General features: G+C 41.6%; 1 protein-coding gene across 1 annotated transcript; it reads left to right on the top strand.

The window, feature by feature from the left end:
• Positions 1-5,359: 5,359 nt before the first annotated feature.
• LOC131241977 (cysteine-rich repeat secretory protein 38-like) lies at positions 5,360-6,109 on the top strand. Its single transcript, XM_058240334.1, has one exon. It carries the CDS (start codon positions 5,360-5,362, stop codon positions 6,107-6,109), a length of 750 nt encoding a protein of 249 aa, XP_058096317.1.
• The last annotated feature ends 8,585 nt before the right edge of the window (positions 6,110-14,694 follow it).

Below are 14,694 nucleotides of genomic sequence, written 5' to 3'. Positions count from 1 at the left end.
ACCATCCTTCTGGCAATTATCAAATCTATAGCTAAACAATCAAAATCGCCAGCTTTGATTCAAAGGAATGTAACCATTAGTCAGAGATCCTGGTCTGAGTTTTGGGATCAAATAACATGGCCCATGATTTGGATGGTCTAGATTGACAGATATGTTTTGCACAGCTCCTGGGGCGAATACACTGTAACCACTTGCTCTTACACGCATCCTTTCAGGCCGCTGACAATTCCAGTCCAGGAAATTAAGAACCGCCACCATTTGTAAATGGGGTTTGACGTACACTGTAATCAACTGACTGGAGCGGGAGCGGATTAAGTAATATCCCGGATATACGGAGGAGGGTGGTAACCCTGACTATGGGGCTCACAGCTATGTATTTTCCTTAAATCCACACCGTCCAACCATTTTCAAAGCACATTTTAGGCATGATCCCAAAAACGAAGAATACCCAAATCTTAGGTGGAGCACACCAAAGGAAACAGTCTCGATTGAATCCCTACAATTAAAAACTTTATGGAATCCACCGTTATGTTTATTTGCCATACAAGTATACAACCTGTTGATAATGTCACAAAGATATATATTAAAAGACTACACAAACATCATCTTAATCCAAAGATTAGTTTTTAATGTTCAATTACTTAGTGTTTACTGTACCATGGTACATCTGAGATTTTGATTTAATTATTTTTTTGGATCATGCCCTAACGTAGTCGCATACATCCAGTTGTACCAAACAGTCGGCGGTCCACGCATATACCGGATCCACCGAAGTCGCGCCTCACTGGGGCCTGTTCGTTTTGAAAGCGGATTGCGTGGTGTGCAGTAAATAACTAACTATTATTTATTTATTTCAATAGTTCGTAGAGCCGGTTCGGCATGACTTTGGCAGCCGGCCTGTTGGAAAACACATTGAATATGTGGAAGAAAATCACCGTCAATCTATATATATATGTTTGATCCACGTCATCTGTCCATTTTGCCAATCCTCATCCATCCGTTTTGCCTGTCCAAAACTGAGGCAGATCCAAAGTACCACCTGCTGAAGGGCTTACGTACGTGCATTCAGGCCACGTATCGCTGACCAGGCTAGGGAAGAACTGATAATCACTGGTAAATAAGTAATTATTATTTATTTCAGTAAAGCACGCAGCCGCCTTCGCATGATGCGATACTATAGCTTGTCTAAAAGGCCCTGCACTAAAAATCAAGGAAGAAAAATACCATACTTGTTAAATCACTAGGGCCCGCTATTATGTGTATGTTTGATTCATGTTTTCTACCTGTTTTGCTTGTCTACAGAAGATAACATGAAAAAAAAATTTAAAAAAATGAATATTTAAACTGTTAAAAAGTTTTCAAAGGCCACCAAAATTTTGTATAAAGAAAATGTTTGGTTTTCTCTTTATCCACGTCTCTCTAACCCTGCAAAAAGGTTGGATTATCCACGTCTCTCTGAACCTGCAAAAAGGTTAGATGATAGACACATATTTATAGCCTTACTAAGATTTCAACCCCTACTGCTTCTTGTCACACGGTGTACTTGTGTTTATAATCTACCTCTCACTTCTAGACTCATGTTCTAAAATTAGCTGTTAAAATAAACGGATGACATGGATCAAACTTGTATATTTTGATGGGACCTATAGATTTTACTCACGCAATCAATCCTCTTTCAATTTAGATGCATGTAATCAAAGTTTTCAAGAGGCTATAATTAACCCAACACTTGGATCTCTAACGATCTGTTTTGCATGTAGGCTTAAGAAGGATTAAGTGAGATAGAATTGCATTTGATTCCTTGTATGTTTCATTATACATTTGGTGATCACGGGAACAAATAAGATTAGATGGAATATAATTGCATTTGGTCCATACAGGATTTATATTAAATTTTGAAATCCACAACATATGTGAGCCTCATATGATGCATGTGTTTTATACATCTCGTCCATCCATATACATCATTTAGATGTGACACTTAAATATTATATATATATATATATATAATTCATTGTTTACGAGACAAACAAGGGTTTTACTTAGTTTACCTTTGAAAAAAGTTATTATTACCTTTTTACTCCCTTTGAAATCTCAAATGTATTTTCATTTCGATAATTGATTCAAAAAAATTAACTTAAATTTGTCAACTCCACTGTGATGTGCATAATATATCCACATCGTTCATCCGTTTCATCAAAATATTTTAGGGCTTAAGTCCAAAATTGAGATAGATGCAACGCTCAAGTGGCCCATACCACATGAAACAATGGCCTTAAACTTTATCATTAAAAGTTATTTTATTTATTAGGCCCACATTAATGTTTATTTGTCATCTAACCAGTTCATGAAGTAATAAAAACATTGATAAAGAGTAAACAAAAATATTAGCTTCATCGAAAGCTACTGAGGACTACATAAATTTTTATATGATAAGCATTCAATTTTCACTGTTTCCTTTGGTGTGGTGTACAGGATCTTTAGATCTATCTCATTTTAGGTTTATGCCCCTAAATGAGGCTGACATAAAGGATGAACGATGCTGATACATAGCTACATCACAATGAGCCCTATATTCATTTAGCAGCCATCCTCGATCTTAGTGTCAAAAAATTAAACCATCAACATTAGCATAAGACACGATTTGGTAATTACTTGGGTAAATAATTATGAACCATTTACCAGGTAATTACCTCTTAACTGAAAAATCAATCAAGCCCTTGAGGAAGAATTCAATCCCAAAAAAGAGAATGGGATAGCTAAAAACAACATGGTATCTCCAAACATGCAATCATTGTGGAACAAAGATGTTAATAATATCTAATGCAATTCCATGGGCTGACCAAGCAGTCGCTAACAAGCTTAGGTTACAAATCCAAGTAATTTGGAAAATGGTGCTCCGTGCTACAGTGTTATTGGTTCTTCCGACGGACTGTAATTTCGGATATTAGATGAGGCGGTCGTATGTGCTGTCCCAAGGTCGGTTCCGTCCCGTCACCAGGTGGGCCATGCACGAACGTCTAAAATGAATCGATCGGTAATATATATATTTTTAAACCGTTAATCTTATCCTACACGTCACACGTCCGGTCCACGGTTCTGGTCTTGGTTTTCAGGTCATGGCACATGCGAGTGGTTTCAACTTAAATGATTGCTTGCGTACCCAAGTGGCATTTGGACAACGGCGCGGATTAGATACTGACAAGTTGAGTAGCCAGTTTGGCAACTGAAGTGACGTCACCAACTTCTATAGCACCCACCATGATGTATGTTTTGTATCCACACAATTCATCCATTTGGAGAGATCATATCGGGGCATCATACAAAAGACTTGAGTCATATCCAAAGCTCGAGTGGATCTACCACAGAAAACAGTAAGGAGAGTGGCGCCCACCCTTAAAACGTTCCAACGGCCGTAAAGGTTTTCGAACAAGCTGATATTCGTGTCTTCCCTTCTTTCATGCCCGCGTTAACACACAGACAGGTTGACCTCAAATAAACATCATGGTGGACCTTCAGAAGGTTTCAACGGTGTGCGTCACTCTCTCCATTGTTTTTTATGGTGGGGTCTACTCTAACCTTGGATCTGCCTCATTCTCTGTATCATGCCCAAAAGTGATATTTCAAAATGTATGGATAATGTGGATACAAAACATACATCATGGTGGGGCTCACGTAACTTGATGACGTCACTTCAGTAGCCAGCCTGTCTACTCAACCTGTCACTAGCTAATCCGCGTCCCTGGACAACACTCGAATGACCACATGCCAATATGGCATACGTGTGCAAGATCCAAGCTCTCCATCATTACTTAGATCTTCCAGTCTACAAATAGGCCCGTTCCCTTCTCAGCTGAGCCATGGCTTAAAAGACAAATGAATGGCCAAAAAAGAAATTCTTTAGTAGCCGTTCGTTTTTATTCACGGTGGCCTACCCAAGGAGTCAAACTGTATGATATTTCATCACATATTTAATCAGTGTGGCCTGATGGAAAGCTATGATCGTGTGGCATCCTAGCACGTGTGCTTGAGTGTAGGTGGGGTTGGGCTCCACAAGCGCGCGTGTGCTCAGGAAACCTCCCAAAGCACACATGCTTTTCTTGATGAGGGTAAAATGGTCATTTCGACATAATTAACAATTCAATAAGTGGAGTTATTTGTTACTCTGGCTGCTGCGACGCTTGATACGTAGGCCCCTAAAATGGAATAACTCAATTTAAGCCGACTAAACTGTGTAATCCACTGCAGTCAAGTTACAGTCTGGAAACTAGGTTGGTGGAATAATCGTAACCTCTGATTGGTGGACACTTGAATTTTTTAAATAAGACCATTCAATACTTTCATTTCTAACCGTCCAATAAATGCCTAACAATCTAATATTTAAGTTAATAAATAAGAATAAATTTTTTGGCTCATGACACATCTAAACTTTTTCATAATTTGTACGGTTTAGTTTGAATTGTATGCATGCAGCGTAAGCAATGTTTGGTAATTTATAAAAGCCTGCGTATCATCTACCACACTCTTTTACAGTATCAAGGAATTTCTCAGTCAATCAATAAACCTCGCGCCACATAATAAGCTTATTCTACAACTGCTGCACTTCGGATCCACATGGATGTTTTATTAAATCCAACCCCTCCATCAGAGTCATTCCACCACAAAATTCAGCCTCCCTAAAAATCAAACCGATCCAACCATCTTCTGGGCCACAAATTGAAATCGACGTTGTTTGGATGGTTATTTATTGTTTTGTGTGGTGGGCCCTACCGTATGGTGTCGTCCCACCGTGAAATTCAGCCTCCCTAAAAATCAAACCGATCCAACTACGTAAGCCCCAGCACGATGATGGAATTTCCCCGAAATCCAGGCCTATGCAATCATTAGACCGGCCGCTACATTGAAAACAACGGGAAACCATCCAAAAAGCTAAAAGCTTACCTATGGCCCACATGATGGTTTGATCATCCTGATATTTGGGGCACCCAACTTTCATGCAGAGAGAAATCTATGGACAGGTTGGATTCCGTACAAATAGCTTGTGGGCCCCACTCTTAGTACTAAAAGAATTCTACAAAGACTCTAAAGAAGAACTGGCCACAGACAAAACCATACAAGAACCCCACACGCAACCAAAACCAAACCCCAAATGCGTGCCATGGCCTTACTCCTCTACCCTCAACCTCTCACCTTCCTCTTTCTCCTTCACTCAACAATCTCTCATCTCCCTTCAATCTCCACAACCCCTCTAGCTTACAGCTGTGGCCCGCCTCTCCAAACAATCCATTCCAACACCACAACAACCCTCCTTCAAAAGCTAACCACTAATATATCATGCGCCCATCCAGCAACCATAACCATGGCCCACCAATCAGGCCGCATCAACGGCCTAGCTCAGTGCCAGCCCAACCTCTCATCAAGTACCTGCAACTTATGTGTACAAACCGCAAAAGATGCGGTCACAGATCTATGTCCGAATTCTAGTGCCGCCACGGCATGGTTCGACGGCTGCTACATACACTACTACTACCATACATCCAACTCCACACATGAAATTCGTGTCTACCAATCACGGTCGAACCGTACACACGTTACGGACCGGACCCACTTCGCGTACGCTCTCGACGCATTGCTCCTTCGCCTCACCGCCGACGTTCATCTACCGTCCCGCCGTGGATTTTCATCTGGAATCGCCGATTATGGCGACGGACGCCGAGTCTACGGTTTGGCTGAGTGTCTTGAGTTTGTTACGCTTGAGAATTGTGTGGCCTGTGTCACACGTGGGGCACGTGAATTGCACGAGTGTTGTGGTGGGAGTGCGGGTGGGACCGTTGTTGCTGGGAGTTGCCTTGTACGGTTCGAGAGCTATCAGTTCTTTTCGTCGGGTGGGATGTGCGATGCTGGGTCAGATTCTAGTGGGCCAATCACTAGTTATGATGAGATGGACGGTGATGATTGTAGAGGGTTTAAGGTGAAGGTTGTATGGGCTTGGAGTGTTGGAGTTGCTTGCTTTGTTGGGGTTGTTTTGGGTGTTTGGATGTTGAGAAGAAAGATTATTTCTGTTAAGGTTGCAACCTATCCTCTAGAGATTAGTGAAGAGAAATTGTAATTAAGGGTTGTTTAGTGGAAGGTGAGCAGTGTTTAATTGTTTAAATGAAGGGATATAATACGGTGTCTCATGTATAGATCACGTCCGATCATCTAGTTGATCATGCTGTGGATGCAAAATGGTCCTAAATTGGCATTGATGGAATGATTTTAGACATCTGATCAGTGGGTCACAAAGTGACGGTTGAAAATGAAAGTGGAATTGAAGGGATGTGATCAATTCGATTGGGTTATAGATTTTGATGTTTGAAACATGAGTTGTTTATGTTGGGGCCTCGTAGATGGATGGGCAGGATTGATAGAGATCCTTGCGGCGTGTATTACAGAGATGGATGTCTTTTTCAGTGTATGGGTGTAATGATGAAAACCGTTGATTTCATTATAAGGGTTTCATCATAAGGGTCCCATAGAACAATCTCAGCTCGGTAAAAGTTGTGTGAGTAATTACTATATTAATTGTTTTTTGTACACCATCTTTTAAGACTGGAATCAGTTCCAAATCCCATAGGGACCATTGTACACGAAACAGCGGTGATTGACCATTAAAAACTTCTTATGGACTACGAGAGCTTTGGATCAGGATGATATTTGTGTGTTCTCTTCATCTAGGTACTTATGACCTTATCAACAGGTTGGACGGCGAAAAAACATTCCAGTGGAATCCAAGAAGTTTTTAATGCTGGCGATTCAATCAATACTATTTCTTATGGTGAGGTCCACGAAGATTTGAGTCAGTTTCATTTATGATTTCATGCACTAAAATGAGCTTTCAAAATGGTTGGACGGTGTGGATTTAAGGCACATACATCACTGTGATCCCCACAGTCAAGGGTCACACCCACCTCGGTGGATCCGGGGTCCCACCTAATCCGCTCCCGCCTGAAACGCACTTTGGTGGGTCCCAAAGGGTGGCCCATCTTGTATGAGATTCGCTAGCTCACTAGCCATTACTCTTTTACATTACCCTGCTGACACTGAGAGGAGACCGGTTCCACTTGCCATATCATACACGTGGCTCATGAGGATGATGATCCAAACCGTTCATTCATTGGAGACGACCCATTAAACGGTCCTTGTACCGAAAACTAATGTAACCCGACAATTCTAATAATCTAAAATTTTCTTCATTTTTTGGATCATGCCCTAAATGCCTTTAATGAGCTTTCAATACGGATGGATGGAGTGGATGTAGTCACATACATCACAGTGGGCCCCACCCACCTCGGTGGCGGGTCTCACCGAATCCGTTCCCGTTTCAGGCATTTTCTATCACACAGGCACGTGCCATTTGTAGGGATACGGTAAGTGGACCGCGTTTCCAATGGTGCGGGGAAGATTTGAGTCCCACGTGTGGTATTGATGAAATCCAACCCGCAAATCAGTTGCATCACCGCATGTTACCACTACCGTTTGGCCGGGTGGATTGGAAGGGATTGGATGGTATTGGAATTGATTGGAAGTTAAATCCCGGGATTGGCCGGGCGTGCCAAACAGACCGGGTGATCTGATCCCGGGATATAGCAATCCCATGGATATTAAGACAATCCACTGGCAACACCATCATTACCTTTAAATCCCATCTAATCCACCCTAATCCGTTCAAATTTGCCTGGGACGTGTTTAGCTCGAGGGATTGGAAGGGATGGGAAGGTTTAATCCCAATATTGGTCGGGCGTGCCAAACAGACTCGATATAGCAATCCCACAATCGGATGGAAGACAATCCACTGATAATCCACTGACAACACCATCATTACTTTGAAATCCATGCCATCCACCCAATACCATTCAATCCCTTCCAATCCACCCTGCCAAACGGGCCCAGTCTAAAAAATCAGGCCGATCGGTTAATCAGTTGGGCCACAGCATAGGAAACAAGCTGGGAGGGAATTCCCACCCTTAATTTACTTGGGCCCCAACGTGTTGTATATATGGAATCCAGTCCATTGATACCCTTCAACTGGCGTGGATGTACGAAGTTTCAGGTTAAAAATCCGGCTGTTTTGCAACTCAGGTCAAAATCAAGGGTGGGCATTCCCTCATAGATTGTTTCCTATTCTGTTTCTCACCTGAGTGTTGGATCCAGCCGAATTTTGATACCTGAATGTAACGTGAGGTTATGCATCTGATGGATGGATTGGATTTTGTAAGTACATTACGTAGGACCCACATCTGTCCAATACCACAATAAGCTAGAGGCGGTACCGGTACCACTGGAACTTTCCTCATCGTACTATACATCTCCGTTCCATTTTGTTACGGTGTAACTTATAAATAGACGGTTGCGACTATCGATTTCGAAGATCAGTTAAAGGGCCCCACGTTAGGTTATCTGTCCCACCGTTTGCAAAGACCAGGCAATCATAACCATCTTCCTACGGTCAGTAAATGATAGTCAATATAAGTTGCAAGCAATATCCCACTAGCCAAAAAGGAATTTACGGGCGATATATCCATCAAGCTGGACGGTTCGGATCTATTATCAGATTGTCGCCATTTAATGTAAGTGTTGGATAGGTGGATGGCTAGACCCCCGGTCCACTGCCATCCCCAATGATCTATATTATATTCAAAGCCAGGAGTCTCTACCTATACCCATGCCCATTCCCATTTAAGTTCATGCCCACAAATAACAGTGAATGATCCAGACCGTTCATATTTCGCTTTCACTAGCAAACTACTTTTTCTTTCCCTCCACATGCATTTCATGTACTAATTTTGTTAGCATTAGTGCTGGTAATGAGCCGCATTAGGATGAAACGTAGGGATACTGGAACCTATAGCTGCCGACAGGTGCCACAACTAATACCTATACCAGGCCTAAAACCTACACCCATATCCATGCCCCTTTTACGTGTGGGGACTCATTAGGGTGTGCATGAGTCGAGTTAGCGAGTTAGCGAGTTAGCGAGTTAGCTCGCTCGGATCAACTTGGATCGAAATTGTGTTAGAGTTGAGTTGAGCCAGTTTTAATAAGCTCGAAACCGGACGACCGGCAAGTAAAGTGAGTCTCCTCTCTACTGTCTCCATTTTTTTAGCGTTTATTCGGTGAGTAGTGTCCATCCGATTAGCGGACCCCACCCGACTACTTGAAAACTCGAACTCGAACTCGGCTCAAACTGGACCGAGCTGCTGACCGAGTCGATCTGTTGATCCAAACTCGAAGGCCGAGCCAAGCCGAGCTCGAGCTAAGGACTCTAGCTGGCTGAGTCAATTTGAGTTGGGCAAAGCTAATCAACTTGTGTACGCCTCTACCCACAAATAATGGTGAATGATTGAGACCGTTCATATTTCGCTTTCACTAACAAACTACTTTTTCTTTCCCTCCACGTGCATTTCATATACTATTTTTGTTAGCATTAGTGTTGGTAATGAGCCGCATTAGGATGAAAGGTAGGGATACTAGTACCTATAGCTATCGACAAATGCCACAACTAATACATATACTAGGCCTAAAACCCACACCCAGATCGAGACTGTTCATATTTTACTTTCACTAGCAAACTACTTTTTCTTTCCCTCCACGTATATTTCATATACTATTTTTGTTAGCATTAGTTCTAGTAAGGAGTCGCATTAGGATGAAATGTAGGGATACTGGGATCTATAGTTGCAGACAAGTGCCACAACTGATACTTATACCAGGCCTAAAACCTACACCCATATCCATGCCCCTATTACGTGTGGGGACTCATTAGGGTGTGCATGAGTCGAGTTAGTGAGTTAGGTCGCTCGGATCGACTTGGATCGAAATTGTGTTAGAGTTGAGTTGAGTCAATTTTAATAAGCTCGAAACATTTCTTTCCAATGTCTATTCAGACGACCGGCAAGTAAAGTGAGTCTCCTCTCTACTGTCTCTATTTTTTTAGCATTTATTCAGCGAGTAGTGTCCATTCGATTAGCGGACCCCACCTGACTACTTGAAAACTCGAACTCAAACTTGGCTCGACCTGGACCGAGCTGCTGACCGAGCCAATCTGCTGATCCAAACTCGAAGGCCGAGCCGAGCCGAGCTCGAGATAAGGACTCTAGCTGGATGAGTCAATTTGAGTTGGGCAAAGCTCAGCTCGAATCAACTCGTGTACACCTCTACACACAAATAATAGTGAATGATTGAGACCGTTCATATTTCGCTTTCACTAGCAAACTACTTTTTCTTTCCCTCCACGTGCATTTCATATGCTATTTTTGTTAGCATTAGTGCTGGTAATGAGCCGCATTAGGATGAAAGGTAGGGATACTAGTACCTATAGCTGCCGGCAGGTGCCACAACTAATATGTATACCAGGCCTAAAACCCACACCCAGATTGAGACTGTTCATATTTTACTTTCACTAGCAAACTACTATTTCTTTCCCTCCACGTACATTTCATATACTATTTTTGTTAGCATTAGTTCTAGTAATGAGCCGCATTAGGATGAAATGTAGGGACACTGGTACCTATAGCTGCAGACAGGTGCCACAACTAATACCTATAGCAGGCTTAAAACCTACACCCATATCCATACCTTTTACGTGTGAGGACTCATTAGGGTGCCTGCTCGTGAATAATTATGAATGAGACATTTCATTTTGAAATAAATAGAATTAAATGATCTGGAACTGCTTGAAAACCACTTTAGTTTCCTTCTACATGCATTTTATATGCTACAGTAAGTTGTGTTGGGATTGAATGTAAGGGTACTCATATTCATACCCTCTAATGGTACAATGCCTTTACTTATACGCGCTATTGGGTTCTGGACCTTTACCTATGCTTGTAACCATGTTGAGTTTTAAATCAACATTCATATGTTTTCATTGAGTGTCAGGTAGAGTTTGTACACTACTTTTACTTGTTATTGGGTACTGGACCTTTATCCATACCTATACCCATGTTAAGTTTTAAATCAACACTCATATATTTTCATTGAGTGTCAGGTAGAGCAGTACACGAACTGAGTTAGCTCGGTTAGCTTGCTCGACTCAGTTTGAAATTGAGTTCGAGCTAAGTCGAGCTGATTTTTTGAGCAATATGAACTTACCTGAGCTAGATTCGACTCGGAACAAACCCCAACTCAAATCGAACTTGAATTGAACCAATTTGGTGACTCGATTATTTTGATATTGACGTTGCTCGCCAAGTGTTTGATAAAATGACTCAATGAACTATCCGCTAGTGGCGAAGATGGTATAAATATGAAACAAATACCTTTGTATCTTGATTTTGATGTTGTCTATTGAGTGTTTGATGAAATATCTGTAAATTGCTACTGTTGTTTTACATACCGTGAGAAACTGAAAGTGTACTCCATGTGTTTGAGAAAATGTCGCACAGGCTCGTTCTTGGCTCAAGCTCGGCTTGAGGTGTTGGCCAAATCGAGCCGATCTGGCCAATCAGGCTCGAAGACCTAGCTAAGCCGAGTTCGTGTTGGGGTCAACTAGTGGCTGAGCCAAGTCAAGTTGTGCCAAGCTAGAAATCGATTCGACTCATGTACAGGCCAAGTGCTCATTTAAGCATTGGATACCCATTTATCATTTCAAAGTTAAAAGGAAAAATAAAAAATAAAAAAAATCAAACTTTAAAAAAGTTACAATGGAAATAAAAAAGTGATATTTTTCTTTATAAACATAAAGAAATAACAACATAATGTTTTACATCTGATTAACTTTAGGGTCCACTTTCACGATTTAACGATATTTTTTTTACATCACACATTTAATTAGTATACACATGAAATATATTTACTCAAATTAAATAGTGAATTGTATATGTGACCCACATTATGATTGGATTGCTAAACTTAAGGCTCATGGTCGACTTAGTAGGATTGGTTGTATGGAATGCACAATGCACACACCAAAGTAGACCCACTTCTCATGGTGGGCCACCTCTATTGTATGGCATGCACAATGCACACACCAAAGTCAGGTTACTTTTCATGGTGGGTTGACCTATGGGATGGATTGCATGGTAAACATAATGCACACACTAAGGTGAGCTCACTTTTCATGGTGGGTCAACTTTTTAGGATGGGTTTTAGATGGTATTCAGTTATTTCAAACATGAAAGTGAGAACCAAGCTCTTATTCCTCAAATAAATTTGTAATTTTAATAACTAATTATCGATTAAATTAATTTTAATTATAAGAATATAATATACATATATAACATTAAAATATAATTAGATTTGGGCTGAAATTAACTATAGGCAGCATTGTACTAAGACCCATCCCATTTATTACATGGGCTGGAATTAATATCTAGACTGAAACCCCGCTGTCCATAGATCCAAGTAGCCACTGACAGACCCGGCAAGACTGAATCAGTCGTCAAACGAAAAGAAAAAAAAAGAAAAAAAGAAGGGTATCAGGAGTATTATGCACGGTACATTGAAAATGAATGCAATTAAACCATTCTGATAACTTATTAATGAGCGTGGACCAAACAGTAACAAACAGACGTGCGGAAGTCGCCCCAGCAGCTGGCATCATCAGAGCATGATCAATAACGGTCCATACGTTTGAATGTGATTGAACGGAAAGCAGTTGTGAGGAGTGAAAGAGGAGAGAGCAAAGGCATGGGTAGGTGATTGAACGCACGCGTATTCGAACATTTAAAACAGATTCGAAAAGGACACATATTTCTGATAGGATTTTTGAAGCATATTTCAGCTATTACGGCTGTCAATGGGCCAGGTTGGAATATTAGGCTCGAGGGCTGAAACAAAGAGATAAAACTTTTAAGCCTGTTTAAGCAGCAGGCCGGGCTTAGGCTTCATTTAGGAGCCTCTCAGCCTAGACTGAGTCCAGCATGTTTAGGATTTCCAAGCCCATTTTTGGCATATATCATACATGCTGAGGCAGGGCCATGCATAATCATCATGGGCTAGGCTTAGAGGCCTGTTTCGTTTGGTTTGTCTAATTTTTGGGCTGGGTTTTGGCAGACGATGGCCCGGCACAAGCCCAACGTTGATAGCCATATTAGGCAACCTTATATATCTGGGTCATCCTCTCACTTCAATTCCAGTGTAGTGTCTGCAAATGGGCCAAGATTCAATGAGGGGGCACGGAGCATATGTCACAGATCATGATGCATGGCATGCATTTTAAATTTCAGGCCATTCATCAGGAATGGACCAGACATGCCATGGACCTAAGATAGTCTACAAGTCCAAAACTAAATTTAGCCCACATGTGTAGCTCACTTGATGAGCCTTGATTTTTCGTATATGGCAAATTTCACAGTAGGCCCTACATACCTGATGGATCTCATACCCATGCTCTCTGCCGGGATCTCTAACATGTATTCTTGTCACCCATATGGGCCATTCATCTGGTGGGGTGCCATCGACCAAAGATGATGTTGGTCTACTGATTAGGTAGGCCAACTAAAAAAATAATCTAATAGTACAAATCTAAATTCCACCAAACATCCTAATGGGACTAATTTCACATTTTTCTATCATTTGGTTCCCCAAAAGGAAACCATAATATAAGGGCCATTTGGATAGTAAGTTGCTTAAGATAAGCTACTTATGCCTCAAGTAGCTTATCTTGGTTTCTACTTACTAAGCAAAAGTGATTAAGTTCCTTTTAAGTAAAAAATTACTTAGAATTAATCTTAAACCAAATTTACTTATCTACTGCTGTAAGTAGTAAAAGTAACTTATTTGGTAGTATCCAAAAGGGCCGGTTTGGATCATAAGTTACTTAAGCTACTTATGCCACAAGTAACTTCTCTTGATTTCTACTTATTAAGCGGATAATTAGCTAAAAAGTAGATAAGCATGTTTGTTCCCAACATTAACATGTAGCTTATTCATAGCCCTTTTCTTTTCATTTTTCCTTACACCATATAAATCAGCTCCTAAAATGGTCCGTTAGATATTTTGATCAGGTTTTTTTTATTTTTTTTTTTGGGTTAGCTTGTTAGTACACACCCATGTCAGTACACACACTCCATGTTAGCCACCCCCACTAGGGATCGATATTTTGATCAGGTTGATCTTTTCCTTTTCTTTTTTTCTTCTTCTTCTTCTTCTTCTTCTTCATTTTTTTTTAACTTTTCACAACGTGCTTGCACTCGCTGTATCCACAACGTGGCCCACAGCAGTAGGCCCCTCAAAACAGCAAGGCGGCCGCCAAGGACGGTTGCAGAGGTGGACGCCAAAACAGTCCTAAGCGTTGGGTGGTGTGGTCCACTTGAACCTCAGACCCGCCTCACCCTTGGTCTCATGCTCTAAAATGAGCTGACAAACAGATGGGCGGCTGGGATATATAACAGATCATCAAGGTGGGTCGCCACAGCGGGCCACACCTGCTGGACCAGCAAGGTGCGTCACCTCCTGTGGGGCCCTTGGCCAGCAGCATGGTTAAAACACATAAATCACGGTGGGCCTTGCAGGTGGACGGCACAGATAAAATTTATACATCACGGTGGAGCTCACAGCAGGCCCCACACTGGCCAACACAGCCCGTCAATCCAAGTGGGCCAAGGAAGATTTCAATGACAGGCGTTCATTCACAGCGTTTTGCAAGGTGCAGTCCAGCTTTGCTTCGAATCTGGTTGGATTTCGGGCTGGACAAAAGGATGGACGGTGTGG

This window comes from Magnolia sinica, chromosome 4 (genome assembly GCF_029962835.1).
Source record: "Magnolia sinica isolate HGM2019 chromosome 4, MsV1, whole genome shotgun sequence".
NCBI lineage: Eukaryota > Viridiplantae > Streptophyta > Magnoliopsida > Magnoliales > Magnoliaceae > Magnolia > Magnolia sinica.
This window is presented reverse-complemented; position numbering and strand designations above follow the sequence as displayed.

Coding starts and splice junctions, on each gene's coding strand:
- LOC131241977 (XM_058240334.1), top strand. CDS start 5,360: ATGGCCCACCAATCAGGCCGCATCAACGGCCTAGCTCAGTGCCAGCCC.